This window comes from Natator depressus, chromosome 13 (assembly GCF_965152275.1).
Source record: "Natator depressus isolate rNatDep1 chromosome 13, rNatDep2.hap1, whole genome shotgun sequence".
Taxonomy (NCBI): domain Eukaryota; kingdom Metazoa; phylum Chordata; order Testudines; family Cheloniidae; genus Natator; species Natator depressus.
In genome coordinates, this window is record NC_134246.1 from 31,215,322 (window position 1) to 31,235,138 (window position 19,817).

The 19,817-nt window shown below is 53.3% G+C and overlaps 1 protein-coding gene across 1 annotated transcript in view; it reads left to right on the plus strand.

Annotated features, from left to right (window-relative positions):
* Window positions 1-640: 640 nt before the first annotated feature.
* Window positions 641-19,817, plus strand: part of LOC141997877 (fer-1-like protein 4) — a 104,222-nt gene continuing 85,045 nt past the window's right edge. The window contains exons 1-4 of the mRNA XM_074970404.1: window positions 641-719; window positions 3,600-3,655; window positions 6,710-6,798; window positions 8,503-8,602. Coding sequence (XP_074826505.1) covers window positions 641-719; window positions 3,600-3,655; window positions 6,710-6,798; window positions 8,503-8,602 — 324 coding nt within the window. The remainder of the gene's footprint in view (window positions 720-3,599; window positions 3,656-6,709; window positions 6,799-8,502; window positions 8,603-19,817) is intronic.

Genomic DNA, 19,817 nt, shown 5'->3' on the forward strand with positions numbered 1-19,817 from the left:
GCGGGGCTGAGCGCGGGGCGCTGGGGCAGGAGGGGGCGGGCGAGGGGCAGCGGGGCTGAGCGCGGGCCGCTGGGGCAGGAGGGGGCGGGCGAGGGGCAGCGGGGCTGAGCGCGGGGCGCTGGGGCAGGAGGGGGCGGGCGAGGGGCAGCGGGGCTGAGCGCGGGCCGCTGGGGCAGGAGGGGGCGGGCGAGGGGCAGCGGGGCTGAGCGCGGGGCGCTGGGGCAGGAGGGGGCGGGCGAGGGGCAGCGGGGCTGAGCGCGGGGCGCTGGGGCAGGAGGGGGCGGGCGAGGGGCAGCGGGGCTGAGCGGGGGCCGCTGGGGCAGGAGGGGGCGGGCGAGGGGCAGCGGGGCTGAGCGCGGGGCGCTGGGGCAGGAGGGGGCGGGCGAGGGGCAGCGGGGCTGAGCGCGGGGCGCTGGGGCAGGAGGGGGCGGGCGAGGGGCAGCGGGGCTGAGCTGGGGCAGGAGGGGGCGGGCGAGGGGCAGGCAGGGCAGTGCCATGTGTACTTTCCGGGAGGGGAGCAGGCGGCCCAACCTGCTGGGCGCGTCCCGCGGTGAGTCAGCGAGGGACCGGGCCGGGACCGGCCGGGCGCAGCGCAGCGCAGGAGCGGGCCGGGGCCGGGGCCGGGGCCGGCGGCAGCAGCATGGCGCTGAGTGTCAGTGTGAAGCGGGTCACGCAGCTGCCGGGGGCCGGGGAGCGGCAGGTGCAGCTCAGCTTCCGAGGTGCGGCGCGGGGGTCGGGCGGACAAACCCCGCGCGGGGCGCAAGCGGAGCCGGTGTCAGGGCGTCTGGGTGCCGGGGCGCAGGGGGGGGTTGATAGTCGGGGGGTGTCTGGGTGCCGGGGCGCAGGGGGGTTGGTAGTTGGTGGGTGTTGGGGCGCAGGGGGGGGTTGATAGTCGGGGGGTGTCTGGGTGCCGGGGCGCAGGGGGGGTTGGTAGTCGGGGGTGTTGGGGCGCGGGGGGGTTGGTAGTCAGGGGGTGTCTGGGTGCCAGGGCGCAGGGGGGTTGGTAGTCGGGGGGGAGACAAGGTGCCAGGGCACGTGTTGGTAGCCAGTGGGGTGTCTGGGTGCCAGTGGAGAGGGGGTGGGTGGTGTGTGTGTGGGGGGTTGGTAGATACGGGGTCTGGGTGCCGGGGTGTGTGCATGGGGTTGGTAGATGTGGGTCTGGGTGCCAGTGTGCAGGTGGGGGGTTGGTAGCCGGGGGGTCTGAGTGCCGGTGGTGGTGGTGGTGGTGGTGGGGGGTTGGTAGCTGGTTGGGTCTGGGTTCTGGGGTGCAGGGGAGGGTTGGTGGTCAGGGGGGCTGGGTGCTAGAGTGCGGGGGGGGAGGGTGCTTGGTAGCTGGGGGGTCTGAGTGCCGGTGGTGGTGGTGGGGGGGTTGGTAGCCGGTTGGGTCTGTGTTCTGGCACACGGGTGGGGGTTGGGAGTCGGGGGGGATCTGGGTGCGGGGGTCGGGGGGTGCCAGTGTGCAGGAGGGGATGTTAGTCCATGGGGGGGAGGCCCCCGGGAGCCAGTGTGCTGTGGGGTTGGGAGCCAATGTGCAGAGGTCTATCATGGGGACAGGCCAGTTTCTATCTTCTGCCCCTGCCCAGGGTTCTGCGCTGCCTGGTTCCCCCCCTCCTCTCGTGGAGAAACCCTCCTGCTCCCAGGCTCTCCTCTAGCTCAGCTGCCCAGTCTCGTCTCCTCAGCGCTCTGGGCCTCAATCCCACCTGCCGCTGAGCGTCAGCAGCCTTGGGTTTGGTGAGGGGCCCTTTGCATCATGGCTAGGGCTCCGGGCAGGGATCTTGCTTCTTTTCTCTTCCGTGCCAGCACCTTGGACTCAGCGTTGGTTTTGGTGCTGCTGGGCTTGGGGTGAGCGTATCTGCAAATTGTGCTGTTTTCTCCCAGCTGGCTTTGGAGCTGTACAGTCCCCGGCAGTGGTTCAGCCACAGAGGAGAGGAGTCAGCACCCCATCTCCTGCAACAGCCCGTATCCACTTCCCTGGCAGGGCGTGTCCCTGACAGCAGCCTGCCCCCTTACCCCAGCAAGTCTCATCCCCTTACAGCCTTGCCCCCCCTCCCAGCAGGTCTCATCTCCCTGCCACAGCCCCCTTTCCTTCCCCCTTCCAGCAGGCCATATCCCTCTGGGAAGGCCTGTGGCTTGGTCTGCCCTATGCAGAGTTAGGTCGACATAAGGCTGCTTACGTCAGTGTCCACACCTCAATGCTGCCTCTGCCGACCTAAGACCCCCGCTACACTGATCTATGGTGAGAGGCGCAGTGCTTAGGTTGATGTGGTTAGGGCGACACAGTGTCTGTATAGACACTGCATTACTTACACTGGCTGTTGGCAGGCAGCCCTGGGGTGGGCTGGGGGCTCCAGCTGTGAGCCCCCTACAGGCTGGCAGCTGGAGCCAGAGCCCAGATGTGAAATAATTGCAGCTATGAAACTGACAAAAATGTCAATTTCACAGCTGGTAGGCTCCCTGCTGTGAAATTGAGCCCAAGGGGGCTCACAGCTCAGGGCTGGGGGAGGGAGGCCAGCCGTGAACCTGGCACCTACCTGACAGCGGGGGGTGGGGGCGTGGGGAGGGCAGATGTGAGCCCTGTGCCTACAGCTGAGGCTGTCAGCCCCAGGGCTCCAGCTGTCAGTGCCCCACAATGCCCCACTTCAGTCGATGAAAGCTCCTGGTGAGGATGGGACAGAAGGAGTATAGCATGGACATGAAGTACCACTGTAATTACTGTGGTGGCTGTATACCGACTTAACTTATGTTGACTTAATTTTGTAGTGCAGTCAAGTCCTATGCCCAGTGCTTAAATTCTCATAGAGTATTTCCTGGAGCCCTGGGGCTCAGGGCATCTGGCCTACGGGGGGTGCTGGAGCTTGGGGCTTCTGCCCTGTGGATTTGCAAATATTTACTGGAGCTTCGCTCCGGACAGCTCCACGTGAATTGAAGCCCTGCCTGGGCCTCATGGCCTGTTCTCTGCAGCCCGTCTTGTGCCGATCCCAGCGTTCTCTCTCTGCAGCAGTTCTGTAGGCCTGGGCGCTGCAGTTTCTGAGCACAGTGGCTAGCCCTGCACTGCACAGCACCCCAGAGCCGTGGAAATCTTTTAATCATAATGGACGCCCTGTTGCACCATGGGAGCCAATGGATCCTGTGACTCATCTATGGGCTTTCCTGCATAGTAGCCCCATTGGGGAAGCTCACTTAATATGGGCTGCGGGGGGCCCAGGGACCAGGTGGGAGTGATCAGGATCAGCTTAGTGCTGAAGGGAGGAGATGGCAGGGAAACACCCCCAGTATCGAATCTGCCATGGTTCCCTCTGCTGGAAGATGGAGGAGGGGAGCTTCAGCTCCAGCAGGAGTCCCTGGGTCCCCACACACTAGCCAGTACCCACATGCTGCAGCCTGGGAAAGCTGAAATGAACATGAGACCCAGTCCTGAGATGTGCTGAGCACTCCAGTACTGGGCTCTTAATGAATTAGGCATAGCTTTGGCATAGCTAAGTGTTCTGGCCTCCCAACTGGCAGATTTTTTATTTCCTGGCAGTTGGGGCCCAGAACCAGGAGGAGGAAACTCTGCATCTGACCATTGTCTTAACATTCTGCGTGTGTTGTTTCCCCAGGGTTTATTCAGAAGACGAAGAAGGTTCGCTGTGGCCAGGAAGCTGTCTTCGGAGAGGTAAGGGAGCATGGGACAGCAAGTGTGTGGGGCTAGGCTGAGCCATCTCTTCATATCCTTGGTGAAGTCCTGCCCAGGCTCGCCCTGCGGTGACCAGATGAGCTGGATCCATAAGGAGCCTGACTCAGTCCTCCTGTCCTGGGGCTCTGAAATGAAGCAAATGGCCGAGAAGGGTTCAGCTCCAGGCAGTCCTTAAGCCCCGCACTGCAACCTCAGGCCCGTGGAGTCCTGGAGCAGGGTGGAGATGGGGTTGCAGGGGTGGGAGGGTGTCAGTTATCATTCAATGGATTTTTGTAAAAGAAAATTACCAAACACAAAAGAATGTCATGGGCTTGGCAGAGAGGTGCAGCTCCTCAACCCCAGCAGCAATGCAGCTACTGCTCTAGAACAATGGCGTTTCCAGAGGAAAGATCCCAAGTCATTTACAAGCTATAAATAGAGAAATAACCAGCCCTGCTAGCCCGGCTGCCGTGTCCCTGGGCTGGGAGGCTCGCTCCCTGCTGCGGTGCAGACGCACCCCTAGAGACCAGTGCTACTTGCAAGCTGAAGCAAGGGGCCCAGTGTCTCCCCTTGCTGTCTCATTGCAGTGCGCTGGGTCTCACTGGGCCGTTGGAGGGGTGTGAAGGAACGCGTCCTTCCCCCTGCAGGTTCGCAGCACGGCCATTAACGCTGACATGATGACTCTTGGGGGAAGGCGCGGAGGGAAGCGCCCGCTGACTTTGATAAGCGCAGGCTTTCTAGTATCCAAGGGCCAGATTCTCATAGGTAGTGAGGCCTTGTAGGTTCTGTCTACACTGCAATAAGACAGCTGCAGCTGACCCTGTTGGGTGGCTTGGGCTCCTGGAGCTTGGGCTGCGGGGCTGGTTAATTGTGAGGGATGGCTGGGGGGGAGGAGATGGGGAGCGAGGGGTATCAAGTGGAGGGGAAGGGATGGGGAGTGAGGGGTGTCCGGCAGAGGGGAGGGGATGGGGAGCGAGGGGTGTTGGGGGAGGGGAGGGGACGGGGAGGGGGGGAGGGGAGGGGACGGGGAGGGGGGGGTGTCGGGGGAGGGGAGGGGATGGGGAGCAAGGGGTGGCTGAGAGGAGGAGCTGAGGGGGGCGCGGGTAGGAGAGGCTCTCTCTTCAGTCACACCACAGAAACGGCAGGTGTGGTCCATGGATGTTACAGGCTGCACAGCTGCCCGGCTCCTTAGGGTCAGGTTCTCCCTCTCTTGGGGGCTGTTTCACACCCACCTGCCCAGTGCCCGGAGAGCTGGGATCCCAGAGGCGGCTCTGGCCCTGCCTGCACGGTGCTCCAGCCCCTCCTCACCCAGGTCTCTGTGCTGTGAGGGGCGCCTGGAGGCGGGGCGCCGGCTCTGCCCACACTCCTCTAGTAGGGATGGGCCCAGCAAGCCTTTTCAGTGTGTGGCAGGAGCAGCCTCGCTGAGTGCATGAGTTGGCCGGTTCGTGGTGAAAGCAACTCCCCATTGCCCTGGTTCTACGGGAGGCTGAGGCTCCCAGGCGAGAGCGCCCCGAATCTGGCTGTCAGGTGTGGGGAGTGGTGCAACGCAGCCTCCTTTCCGGGCTGGGGAGTCCAGCTGGCCCCAGAGCGTCAGAGCGTGGCAGGAAACCTGCTGCTTTGGAAGCTGCACGTTGCCCTGGGGGCCCACAGAGGGAAGCAGGGCGCACAGGGCAGCCGGCCCCAGGCTGGGGAACGGCCTGCCCTGCCCTCTCTCTGTGTGGGCTGCCCTCTCATGTCCAGCACAGTGCTCTGCGGTGGCACTTAGCGACCCCGGGGGGCTGGGCCATGTTCTCAGCACAGCTGGAGTCCCTTGGCAGGGCTTTCTGGCTGCTCCTGTTTGTACTTAACATTACTTCCCTCCCGCCTCTCCAGTGTTTGTTATCAAGAAACTGAAAATGCGGAAGGGAGTAATGCTAAATATAGACAGGAGCGGCCAGAAAGCCCTGCCCGGAGCTGAGTCCCAGAAGTGTCACTGCTGGGACCTGGGGCAAGTTCAGGGTGAGGGTGGCTGACAAGGGGAGGTGGGGAAATGGGTGCACACCCTGTTTTATAGGTTGTAAAGGCGGGGTTTTCAGCCAGAGGGGGGATTCTGCTTGTTTTTACATTGGGAATTCAGATCTCACCCCACTTTTCCCTGGTAGACTCCAGGGCTGACTGGAGAGCTGGGAGGCTTATGAAATCAGAGCCCCTAGGTAAGCACAGCTAAGTGGTGGAGAGAGAGGGAGCTTTAGGCCTAATATTTGAAACACTTTGAACTGAATTTGTTTTTTTATTGCCTGTTTAATTCAAGTGCCTGAATAAACAGTGTGAAGGAAAGCTCTGTTAAACACTCAGCACCCAGCCCTTTCCAATAAGGCTAAAGAAGTCCCAGTTCACTTCCCTGAGTCCTCCAACTAGACCTCCAGCAAAACCATGGGAACAGGAGACTTGAGACCTAAACAGGGAGAATGTCCCCTGCCCAGAATAGTCAGTCTCCCTCCTCTGTCCCCCCGGCCCATGCCTAGCGCTGCAGGGCCCTGGGGCAGTGCTGGGGGCCAGGTGCCCTGGCTCATCCTCCAATTGGCTCACCTCTCCTTTTCTGCTCTTGGCTGCAGGATGGAGTTGGGCTTATTTTGCAATTTATATTTTAGCAATTTTATTTTGCAGCCTTGCACCCCCTCACTAGCTGTCCTTTGACAGGGCCTCACGCCCAGTGGAAGGGCGAGGAGGGGAAGGCAGTGGGTGTCCCAGCTCTCACTTGGAACACATGGGGTCTTCCTGTCCTAGGGCTTGGCTAGACCAGGCAAAGAGCTCGAGTCCCTGGAGCACCTCAGGTGCCCACTACTGAAAGGCTCTACCCCAAAGAAGACTCTGCGACCGTGAAGCCAATGGGGTGTATATTCTCACTCATCCAGGCGTTTATTACAGAATCTCTCACTAGAGTGGGAGCGTTAGGAGGAAAATAACCTAGGCCCTAGGAAATGGGGACAAATTGAGAATTAGTGGTGATCCCCTGTGTCTGTGAGGTGCTGCAGAAGCTCTGAAAATTCACCGTATGTTTGTGTTTGTTTTTAGCTCTTTCGCTGGCCACATTATGGGAAGCTCATTATGGAAGAGATGCTGCTGGTTAAAGTTTACAACTGCAGTAAAGTTTTCAGTAACAGGTAGGTTCTTGTAAACTGGATGACCTGGGTAAATAGAGGCTGGTTCACCTGACATTAATCCCAGAAAAAATCACGCAAAACCTGATATGGGATGCAGTCGGGAAAGACTGAAAGGATCAGAACATAACACCAGTGAGCGTGTGTATGTTTTAGGGAACATAGGTCTTGTCAAACAAACTTGATTTTTTTTATGAGATTGCAGATTTGGTTGAGAGAGGCACCCTGGTGATGTCATATACCTCGACTTCTGTAAGGCGCTGGGCTTAGCACCGCACAACTGTCTGATTAAAAACTTAACATGGTACAAAATCAATGTAGCACATATTGGATGGGTTGATAATTGGCTAACTGGTAGATCTTAAAATGCAATTGTAAATAGGGAATCATCATCTAACGGAGGGGTTTCTAGAGGGCTCTTGTTCTTGGCCCAATGCTCTTGAATATCTTTATGATCAGGAAGAAAATATAAAATCATTGCTGGTAAAGTTGGCAGATGACACAGATACTGGCAGAGTGGTATGTAATGATGGGGGCAGATCAGTTATCTAGACTGATCTGGGTTGCTTGGTAACCCAAACAACATGCAGTTTATAATACAGCCAAATATAAGATCATACATCTAGGAGCAAAGAACATAGGTCATGCTTAGAGGATGTGGGACTATCTGGAAAGCAGTGATTCTGAAAAGGACTTAGGGATCATGGTGGATAATTAAAGAACATAAGTTCCCAGTGAGATGTTGTAACTAAAGAATATTGAGTAGGATTAGGGAGGTGGTAGTGACCTCTATATACAACATTTTTGGTGAGCCCATTACTGGATACTGCGCATAGTTCTGCTGTTCAAAAATAATGTTGACACATTGGAAAGGGCTCAGAAAAAAGCTACAAGAATAACCTGAGGCCTGGAAAATCTGCATTACAGTGAGAGACTTAGGAAGTTCAATCTATTTAGAGAAGATTAAGAGATGGTGTGATCATGATCTCTAAGTACCTGCAAAGAGAGAAGATTTCTGATATCAGGGAGCTCTTTAATGTAGAAGAAAAAGGCATTACAAGATCCAGTGGCTGGAAGCTGAAGCTAGATAAATTCAGGCTAAAAATAAGACACAAGAGTTCACCAGCAAGGGTAATTAGCCACTGGAACAGCTGACCAAGTACGTGATGGATTCTCTGTCACCTTCAGATTGGAGGTTTTTAAAAAAAAATCTGCTCTAGCTCAACCACAAGGCATTGGGCTGCTGCAGGAACCTCTGGGGGAAGTTCTCAGGCCTATGCTGTGCCGGAGGTCAGACTAGATCATGGCGGTCCCATCTGGCCTTAACAGCTACAGTTCCTGGTTTTGTAATGTTTGGTTCTGAGATAATCACAACATCCCTGAAATGTCTTTACCCTATCTCTTATTTCTTTCCCCCCCATCTATTTGTGGGAAGATGTAACACACAGTGTCTTTGTTCTTTGTTCACATACATTAGTATAGGATATAAGAGTATCAAAAGTCAAACCCAAAATTCTATCTCAGGCTAACAAACAGGCCTATATACTAACAGTCCTCCAGGAAATACTCTGGTAATATTATAGATACAACCACGATGTGAGTTGCCAGGGTGGAGACTGTACGATGAGTTACCTCCTTAGCTCTGATAAGTAGCTGAGACTGAAACCATAATGGAATGTTCCCCCTCTGACTGTTGTTTTGTTGTAGACTGCTTGGTACCTTAGTCATCAGCCTTCAGCACCTAGTGACATCTGGACGCCTGACCCTCAGAGAGGCCCTCGTTGACAAGAACCACAGCATCACTGGGGTAAGGCATGTGGTTACCGTAGCATTGGTTAGATGTTAGAAAGCACCAAAGGAGAGAGCACCAGGACACCAGAAGGGTCCCAGGTGCACAGCCAGCAAATGTCTGACTTGTTAAAGTTTGTCCTGCTCTCCCGTGCTCTGATTTCCTCATATCAGAAAATATCCAGCAACTCTGTGTAACTTGGTTAAGGCCTCATCCTGTCAGAGATCAAGAACAGTTTAGACAAGACATTATTGGGAATGAGGTACTGAGAAGTCCTGCAGAATGCTGGGCTTGATATGGCCTCGTGGGGTCTTTTCCAAGCCTATTGACTAGGGCATTTTTCTATGTGAATATGCACCAAATAACAGTTGTAATGAGACGTTGCTAGAGGCTACTCTGCCGTGCTGACCTTTATGATCTGAACTGAGGTCATCCCAGGTGCTTCCTGTTGCTCTTGCTGACATGTGGCTTTTTTGTGGCTCATTAGTTTTCACATTGACAATCTATCATGTTAGTTGATACTAAATAGGCCCGAGTGTGTATAAATCCTTGAATTTGCTTAAAGCTGAACCATAGCGCAGGGCTATGAGGTCTTACTAGACAGCCTGGCCAAGCAGGTCAGAGGACTGGGATCTGAGTTAAGGAGAGAGAGGCAGAGCTGCATGGAGATGGGGACATCACTGTGAACCAAGGCCAGAGGCCAGCCCCTCAGCTGATGTAAGTCAACACCAGTTTATGCCAGCTGAGGACTGGCTGTTTGTTTTTAAAGATAGAAACGGGGACAAAATTGTAATAGAAAATGATTTTGATTGAAAGAAGTAGAAACGTGGGAATTCTGTTCATTTTCATTCTGGGTGTCTCTGAGACAGACCGTGTGTCCTGTGAGCCAGGGGCCTCAAAGGAACTAGATGGACGGTGAATTAGAAACACGAGCCATTACAAAGCAAACACAGAGAGGATTTATTAATGTGTCAGTTTCGAGCTGGAAGCTCTGCCAGGGGCGTGGCTCAGTGGTAGCAAAGGTATTCATTTGCGACTGGGAGGCTGGAATGTAGGCAGCCTAATCAGAGAAGTGGCTGGGGAGAAGCTGGGAGGTATCACGCATGCATTGGAGTGTGGGAGCAAATATAGAATGATGAGGCAGCAGCAGAGAGAGACACTGAGAAGTTCTTTGAAGCAGATCTGCTTGCCAGATGTGTCGGCACATTGGAAACATCCAGAATGGTTCCCGGGGGAACTAAGTAGCCTGCTAAGGCTGATGGGGATCGGCGTTGGCTTCTATGGCTCCAGGCTGGGCTGAGCCCCCAGCAAGCCTCAGGGTCAGGAGTGTGGTGATGGCCCCCACTGAGCCTCCATATTACATGGAAGCTCAGGTTCCCAGCAGCCCTTGGGCATCCTGGACTAAGCTCACCACAGTGGAAAACGATAACACAGTTCGTAATTTTGCATTCTTTAGCTATGTTTTGGGGTTGGCCCTGGATCTGAGGGAGGGGACCCAGAGATCTCTCTCCTTCTTCCGGCTTTTTTTGTTACAAATGGTCAAATAAAGAAGTTACACTGCTGGAACTGCATTTAACACGGGGTTTTTATGGAGCCATTATCCATGAACCGCTTGTCCAATTCACTTCTAGCTTAGCAGGGAGATTCTACCCCAGTCCCAGGGCTAATGTAACAATTTGGAGGCTGATGTGACTTTTTGGGTCAATTGTGGATGCAGAGTAAAATAGCACTTAGATTGGAAACTTAATTGTGGAACACCAGTTGCCACTCCACAACACGCAGTGCTGCAGAGGAGCAAGATCTCTCCCGCTGAAGTTACAGGCTACGCTTCCTTTGCCTGCCGTGGAACTTTACGTTAACCTCACGTGTCTGGAGATTAGCTCATTTAATTTTTCATTCGATCCTGACTGGCAGGTCCCCTCAGCCAGTGCTAAACAGTCACTCCAAACTTGGGAAAGGCCTTCTGCATAAAGATGGGAAATCTCTTCTTGCACTTGCTGTATAGCAACCTAGATTGTTATGACTCCGGGAAAAATACCTGCTGAGATGGTCTGGGAGATGATTCTGAGCCCCGGGCAAGTGAACAGCTATGGGAGTGAGGTTTTCCTCAAAGCAGAACAGCCACAGCCTGATCACCTCTAGGCAGAGCGACCTGGAGTATGCTCCCCTTGTTTGTTCACACAGTACATTGCAGTGGTATTGTCAGTGAATATGTGAACCACTGAGTCTCTGATATGGTCCTGAAAAGCGCAGCAGCCTTTGTAGATGGCCCGAAGCTCCAGCTCATTGATATGGAATGAGACCATCCTGAGCCATATCTGAAGGGGGCAAAAGCGCAACCTTGCAAACTGGACCACCTGCGTGCAAGTGGACATGCAGCCCAAGAGCCTCAGGCATGTCCAAACTGTCGTGGCAGGCTGAGACTACAGACTGAGGCAAAGCTGGTGAACGGTCTGAAAATGGTCGGTCAGCAGAAATGCTCTCGATATCGTGGAACCTAACAGGGGCCCAAAGAACTCAATGTTCTGAATGGGAGCCAAGGTCGACTTTCCAGTGTTTAACATGAGACCCAGATGGCCAAGCAAGCACAGCGTGGTGCTGACGTGAGTGAGAACTTCCTTTGTGGCTCTGCCCTTCAGTAACCAGTCATCCAGATATGGGAAGATGTGAATTCCCTCCTTCCTGACCTACGCCGTAGCAACAACCGTGCATTTGGTAAAAACCTAGGAGGCAGAAGAGAGGCCAGATAGGAGCACTGTGCACTGAAAGTGGCACTCTGCCATGACAAATTGAAGGAACTCTCTGTGGCTCAGCAAAATCACCACATGAAACTAGGTGTCCTGACGGTCCAGAGCCCAGACCACTCGTTCTGAGACAACGTGGGGAGGGCAGTCGATAGTGTGACCATTTGGAACCTCATGTACCTGATGTATTTGTTGAGGCCGCAAAGGTAGGTAGGTCTCACCCCTCCCTTGGATTTGGGTACCGGGAGTAGGAGCTGTGACTGCGGTGTTGAACAGAACCTCCTTCACTGCTCCCAAAGCCACTAGAGAGCAGACCTGCTTGAGGAGCAGTATCTTGTGAGAGGGGTCTCCAGAGGGATGGGGAGGGAGGGAGGGTGGGAGGAGGTGTGAAGAGGAACTGGATGGCAGATCCCAATCTGCTCGTCCTTAGGACCCAGCTCTTGGTGGTGATGGAGCCCCAAGCAATGTGAAAGCGGGCCAGCCTGTCCACTGAGGGGGGAAAGGAGGAAGAAGGAGCCAGGGCCAGATTAACCTTTTGTAGGCCCCAGCGCCTGGACCATGGCCCCGCCCCCTGCCTGCTCTGTCCCGAGGCCCTGCCCCTGCTTGGCCTCTTCCTCCTGAGGCCTCCCCGCTGCTCGCACAAGGGGAGGGGGCGGAGAGGAGCAAATGACAGGCAGGGCCTTGTGGGGAAGAGGCCGAGTCTCGTGGCTCGCAATCAGCTTACCCTGATGGGCTGCCCGCAGGCCAGAGGTTGCCCACCACCGCGGTACTGGGAAGAGCAACTACTGGAACAGTGCTCTGGACCAAGGAGTCAAAATGGACGCTTGGAGGGTGCCAGGGGAGTGTGCGTGAACTGTCTGAACCCTGAACCTGACTGCTTTCTCCTGTGGGCTCTATCCCTCTTTCTTGGGTCGTCTCATTGCCTCGGATGAGGGAAAGACTGAGCAAACCTGCACTGTGGATAATACTACTGTTGCTGTTGAATTCCACAGTAGCACCTCTGCACCGCCAGCACGCACACCCCAAGGACCAGAGGTAGCCCTGGAGTCTCAGAAGGAGTGCAGCATCTCATCGGTCTTGTCCGAAAATAGCAATTGGCTATCGAAGGGCTAATCCTCGATGGCTTGCTGGACATCGGGGGCAATGCACGAATTGTGTAGCCAGGAAGCTGCCCTCACAGTGGCCAAGGTGTCCGCGACATGTAGCACGGACTGCAAGGACGTCTTAGCCACCAAGTAGCCCTCAGTGACAAATGCCTGAAGTTCCTCTTGGGAGGCCTTGGGCAGCTGGACTGCGAACTTTGACACAGCTGGGCAAGCGATGAAATAGTGCTGAGACAGCGAGACTTGCTGGTTAGCAATTCGCAACTGTAAGGAAGAGGAGGTGTAAATCTTCTGCCCAGGAGATCCAATTGTTTAAAGTCCCTGTCCTTGGAGGTGGACTTGACCCTGCCCTGCTGGGCTCTGTTATTCATTGCAGTTCTGACTAGGGAATTTGGGGCCAGATGGGAGTAAAACCCCTCAAATCCCTGTGTGGGAATGAAATAGTACTTCTCCAGGCGGTATTGAAGTCAGTGCGCTCCAGAGGGCCTTAGCTGGTTCAAGGAGTGCATCACTGATAGGAAGGGTGACTCTCCCTGGGGCGGATGGCTGCAGGATAGCCACTCATTTCTGGTTGGTATCTTTCAAGAATTCTGCTTGGATTCCAAGGGAAGCAGCTACACTACACAAAAGATCTTGGTAGGCCTTAAAATTCTCCGGTGCCGAAAGGAAGGAAGAGCCAGAGAGTACAGCATTGTCTGGAGATGAAGACGAGACCTTTAAGTGGGCCAGAGCCGGATCCTGTTCCAGGGCTGATGGACCTGGACGGGATGACTCTGGAGGCTCTGCAGAGAGGAGGACTGCTGGTGCCAGGCCTGCAGGACTGAGGAGCATCCCAGGGAATCCATGGAGGCCACTGACATGGATAAGGCATTGGTGGCCAGTAGGTGCTAGGTCAGTGGCCTCCATCTTGACCACAAGACATGCGCCAATTCTAATACCTGTTACGGGCTGTCAGCGGCCCCTGATGCTGGTCATGTGATGGACAGCAGGAGGATGATGACCCGGACTCAGACGCAGAGGAGTCTTGGGATCCGAGAGATAAGGGCAGAGCGAGACCACAGGGAGTGAGTCACCGGTCTGACTCCTCCATTGCCAGAAGGAGGCAGGAAGTGGCATTTCTGATGGAAGCAGTACCATTGGTACTGAGCATGCTGGTGCCGGAAGCGGTGTCGGTGCCAAAGTGAGTAGCAGTACTGGAGTGCCTGACGGTACTGATGCTGAGGCCAGTGAAAGTCGCCACGGAAGCCTTTGCAGTGTCAACAGTTCCCGGTACCTAGGTCCCCCACACTGACCCCAGTACTGGCCCTGCCTCCACAGCCTGTGAAAGGGGAAGATTGGGGTGTGCTGCCGACAGACGCAAGGGCTCAGGAGCTCAGTCAGTCGATGGGGCTATAGATCAGTGATTCTCAACCAGGGGTATGCGTGCCTCTGGGGTACACAGACGTCTTCCAGGGGATACATCAACTCATCTAGATATTTTCTTATTTTTACAATAAGCTACATAAAAAGCACTAGCAAAGTCAGTATAAACTAAGATTTCATACAGACGAAATAAGAAAGTAAGCAACTTTTCAGTGATAGTGTGCTGTGACACTTCTGTATTTCTATGTCTGATTTTGTAAGCAAGTAATGTTTAAGTGAGGTGAAACCTGGGATAAGCAAGATAAATCAGACTCCTGAAAGGGGTACAGTAGTCTGGAAAGGTTGACAGCCATTGCTGTAGATGATGCAGCCCTGGCTAAGTCCTGGACCAAAGGAGAGGTCAGGACTGAAAGGCAGGGGTGGTCTGTAGCTGCCTGATAAGCTGCTGATGTGGAAACAGTACTGGCATCTCCCTCATTGGTACCGGTCTCAATGGACACCCAGAGGCTGGAACCGGAGTCATGGTACAGAGTTTCTAACCTCCTACCAGGGAAGGGTTAGAGGCACCTGGGCCAATCTGTGTGGACTCCATGCTGGTCCACGCTTTTCCTGGGGGAGGTGGAAGAGTCACCCTGAGATCTGGAGTGGTCTAGATTGGTCTTATGTGACCTTTTCCTCAGCGCTGTCAGTGGGGAATGGGTCCTCCATTTCTTGGAGAGGTGCCTGCTCTGGAATATGAAGTGTCAGAGCTCTCAGAACCTGAGGGGAATCTCTGACCCAATAGGGCCTTGGTGCCAAAGCAGGCTGCGTGTCCATTCGAGGAGAGTTTGAGAGCATGGTGTGCTGGGATGTTTTTGTCTGTCCTGGTGACCTGGCCAAAGAGCATACAAAACCGCTTTTGAATGTAGTGAGCGATTTGAGGAGGGCCAGAGCTCTGCAAGATTATGGCATTTCATACAAAGTCAAACCACTTTATGCTCAGAATTTGGTGAGGATGACACATATGGAATGTATCAAGCCGCTCCAAGTCTGCTTCTAGGAGGGTTCAGGTTTCTGACCCATATAGCAGTACAGGCAGGACCCAGCTTTGATAGATCCTGAACTGTCTCTCCGTGCAGAGACATTTTTTGCGTCCACAGGTGAGACATGGACTTCATGCAGGAGCGGTAAGACCTATTTGTTGGAGGATGTCCAGTTTGCTGTGAACACTTTAATTCTGTTTGCAGCCTATGTAGGCGAACTTGTCAATACTCTCCACAGTGCATGACAGCATCGTCGGCATAGTCTTAGCTGGTGAACGTTTCTTGACCAACCTTTTCTGACATGTGGAGCGGCATGTCCTAATATCCAGTTGATAGCTTGACCTAATAGTGCCAGGGCAACAATACATTCCTGTCACATGTGAGGTTGTGTTGAGGACAGTGAACCAATGCGCACACTTGCAATGGGACTGGTGTGAAAATTGCGTGCCAGATTTAGCAGAACATCTGGGATGCCAGCTCTTTTTAGTGCAAGCCAAAGCTCTCACCTGTCGACCAAATCAAAAGCAGGCTTGATGTCGATATATGGCACATGGAGCGGGCAGTTAAATGCTTGGTGCAGTCAGAAGCTGGAAGCTAAGAACAGCATCCATTATCAACTGCCCAGCAGTGAAACTTGATTGTTGTGGATGACAATGTCTGTCAAGGAGTGGCTGCATCCTACCAAGCAGGACGTGAGTGAAGACCCTTACGGGGACTGTAGCAATGAGATTGGCTGGTAGTTGCCACATTTGGTGCAAGATCCTGTACCCTTGTACAGGGATGCTATGATGCCATCTTTCCATTTTGCTGGCACTTGGCCTGGTGCCCGCACTTTTAAGAACAGTTGATGCAGGCCAGTGCTCACTGTTTCTGAGGCATTTTTGAGCAGCTCAGGTGGAATACTATCAGGTCCAGCAGCATGTTGATTCCATAACTGTTGGATGGCCTTTTGTACTTCCTCGAGCGATGGAGGATCAGTATTCATCCCTGGGTGTGCTGCTGTATGGTTAGCCAGGTCATATAGCTCTGGATAGTTGTTGGCAGGTGTGTGCTTTCATCATGTGTTTTCCATCTGTCCAGGTCCTCGTTGGATAGTGAGTAGGGAGAGCTGTCTGGTTTTGTGATGAGGATGTTAGAAGATGTTTATGGCTGCCAGCCAGGTGCGCGATAGCTTTGTAGGCAGGACAGGTTGTTATACTTCAGGCTGTCCTCTGCTTTGTCGGCCAGGGAATTGATACAGATCTCACAGTCATGTTGTGCTAAGGCCTGGAAAATGCCTTTCAACTGTTTAGGTTTTCAGACAGCTCCCTGCTTGTTTACTGCCTTTTTCGCTCATCTATCAAAGTCCTCTTCAGAAAGCCAAGATGTCTTGTGTGACTTTCTGAAGCCGATTGTTCCAGAAACAGCCTGTGATATAGTGTTACGTATACCACTCAATGCGATCTCCATGTGGTCTGTGTGGTCATGTGCTCTTTAACAGCTGGTGTGTATTTCACAGCTTTAACAGGATCCTTGGTGAGACACTGGACATTGCTAGTTTGCAAGGGTTTCACATCCCAGAAACTCTCCACCTTTCTCCCTGGTGTCAGGCGTGGGTGCCAGGCAGTCAGGCCTGGTGATTGGAGCAGAGGTTGAAGCCGGGTGGTTATAGTCCATGGACAAGCCAAATCAGTACCATAGCTGGAGTCCAGATGCAGGCCAAGGTCAGAGCCGGGGGTCAGGAGGTGGATGCAGGGTGGAGCAGGTCAGTAATAGAGCTGGAGCAAGGTCAGGGTAGGACATGGGCAAAGCTGGAACAGGGATCGGGCCAGGAACAGGAACCGGATCTGGAGCAGGCTGGGAGTCTAGAGAGTCTGCTTCACAGTGAGGCCACAGGAGGGTTCCTGGCTGGGTAGTGCTGTTGCATGGACTAACTTGCAGCTCTGACATTGGGGAAATATGTGAGTCTGGGGGTCAGCTGACCCAGGCTCTGCTCAGGCATAGGCTGCTGCCGCATGCCTGAGGGCTGAGTCACTTGCAGGCTCTGTTGGATGGGAGGTCAGTGCAGCTGAGAGAGCAGCCCTGCTATGGCTGCAGGTTTGCCTCACACCAGGCTTCTGCAGCCATGTACCCTGCACTTCCAAGAGATGCCTGTCAGCTTGGTATCCAAACGCTGAAATTCCCACCCTGGGCTATGCCTCTCCGTATGGACACTGATGGTCTGTCTGGCCTTGTGTCTCCTCCAGCATCCAGGATCTCTGCTTCTGACCAGAGGTTCTCATGAACATCATGTTAATTTGGGGTCAGGCTGCTTATCCCAGGGACTGTGGAGAAAGCCATTCCTATCCCAGTGTGGCACTCCCAGCTCCTGTCCCACTGCCTCTGAAGCTTTAGGCCAAGACAGCTTTTTTCTGGTTCTCCTCCTCTTTGTTGTTATTTTTCTCTCCTCCTACATGCAAGGCTAGTCCCAAAGCAAAGCACACCAAACCCCTGAAGAAAAACACTCTCACCCTTCTGACGAGGAGGAAATTGTGACGGATTGGATCACAGAAACCCCCTTTGGGACAGCCACCTGATGTGCTGAGACTACCTCTGAGCCTGTTTCCCCTGCCAGCTTGGGACTTCAGTGCCCTGCCTGGTTGTGCCAGACTGCTACAAACCTGGACCCAGGTCTGAACCCACATCCCCCCAAAACTGCAGGCTTAACTGAAAACAGCCTAAGCAGTGCTCCTGTCTCCAACACCCAGATGCCCAGTTCCCAATGGGGTCCAAACCCCACAAAAATCCGTTTTACCCTGTATAAAGCTTATACAGGGTAAACTCATAAATTGTTCACCCTCTATAACACTGATAGAGAGAGATACACAGCTGTTTGCCCCCCCCAGGTATTAATACGTACTCTGGTTTAATTAATAAGTAAAAAGTGATTTTATTAAATACAAAAAGTAGGATTTAAGCGGTTCCAAGTAACAACAGACAGAACAAAGTGCATTACCAAGAAAAATAAAATAAAACACGCAAGTCTAAGCCTAATACAGTAAGAAAACTGAATACAGATAAAATCTCACACTCAGAGATATTTCAATAAGCTTCTTTCACAGATTGGACACCTTCTTAGTCTGGGCACAATCCTTTCCCCTGAAACAGTCCTCATTCCAGCTCAGGTGGTAGCTAGGGGATTTCTCATGACTGCAGTCTCTTTTGTTCTGTTCCACCCCTTATACATCTTTTGCATAAGGTGGGAATCCTTTGTCCCTCTCTGGGTTCCCACCCCTCCTTCTAAATGGAAAAGCACCAGGTTAAAGATGGATTCCAGTTCAGGTGACATGATCACATGTCACTGTAAGACTTCATTACCCACTTGCCAGCACACAGGTATACAGGAAGACTTACAAGTAAACACAGCCATCCACAGTCAATTGTCCTGGTTAATGGGAGCCATCAAAATTCCAAACCACCGTTAGTGGGCCAGACTTTGCATAATTACAATAGGACCTCAGAGTTATATTTCATATTTCTAGTTTCAGATACAAGAATGATACATACATACAAATAGGATGACCACACTCAGTAGATTATAAGCTTTGTAATGATACCTTACAAGAGACCTTTTGCATGAAGCATATTCCAGTTACATTATATTCACATTCATTAGCATATTTTCATAACATCATACGGAGTACACCGTCACAGAAATCTCCTCCCCTTCTCCCGCCCCAAAGAGCCAGCTTCCAATGGAAAGGGAGATCTTTGGTTTCTAATGAACTCCAAACACTCAACGGAGCTCTCCACAAACCGGGAGTGAGAGTTTTAGAATCCAGTCCCTGGCAATGAGGAAATGGCTAGATGAGGCCATAAGGGCCTGAGAAGAGATTATCCACATCAGGGCCCACAGGAGCGAATCCCTGATCTTCTCTCAAATTACTTAGTTAGATTCCTCCATTTCTAGACACCCCCAAAAGGCCCCTATTTCATGTGGGAAGGCGGGGGCTGCCCTGCAGCACTGTAGGGACTGGACGCTAAAATAGTCTGAAAAAGGATTATTTCCTCCCAGTAGGCACGCCCAGAACAGCCATGGCTGGGGCAGTAAGCCCAGGATAGGAGGCTCTGGAGCAAAATCTCTTGGGAGTCTCTCTGAGTGCAAGTCTAACGGTACATGCAGAATGTGTCCGGGAACCAATTATGGGCCTTCCCGTGTCTGTATCCTGCCTGTGTGATGCCAGCTGTGCAGCAACTAAACGTGCCTCATGCTTAATGGGCTGCTTCGCAGTGACGAGAAGCAGCCTGTGGCTCCGAGTCGGGGAAGCTGATACCAGAGCTGTTTACAGTCCAGTAAGCGCAGAACGATGGGAGCGAGTAAGAGCAGAATGCCTGGCGACAGGGCGAGAAATGCCATCTGAGGGACTACAGGTCCCAGTGTCATGTACAGCCATTTCTTCCTTTTTGTTCCTCCAAGGGCTGCTCCCCTGGCTCTTCCACGTACCAAGCCAAAATTGTCCCTCAGCCGGTGAGCGGCAGTGAGAAGCTGCCAACTCAGACCTTTCTGCCAGCGGCTGGAGAGACATGCAATTTCTTTTCCCTTTGTCTATGCGGGTCTGACTGGGGGAAGGTTGTGAGGAAGGGTCACTACCCAGGGACATGGCTAGAGCAGTGGTTCTGAGTCGAAATGAGCTGTAGGTGTCTCTGAGAGCTGTTGGTTCAGGGGTCTGCAGACACAGGCAGACATCACTGCAGTGATATCACTTGCTTCCTGTTTTGAAGTCTTATCTTGCAACCATATGGGCTAGAGCAGTGGTTCTCAACCTGTTTACCATCGTGGGCCACACAGGCAGCTCTCTGTTATATGGGCTGCATCCACACAATATATATACTATCTGTACGGCCCTGAGGATGTCACATGGCCCGCAGCTGTGTGCTGATCGGGCCACAAGTGGCTGCAGGTTGAGAACCACTCGGCTAAAGTCTTCATTTTTTGAAGGAAAGCTGAAATTCTGCAGTCTAAGGTGGTAGGATCCTGAAAAAA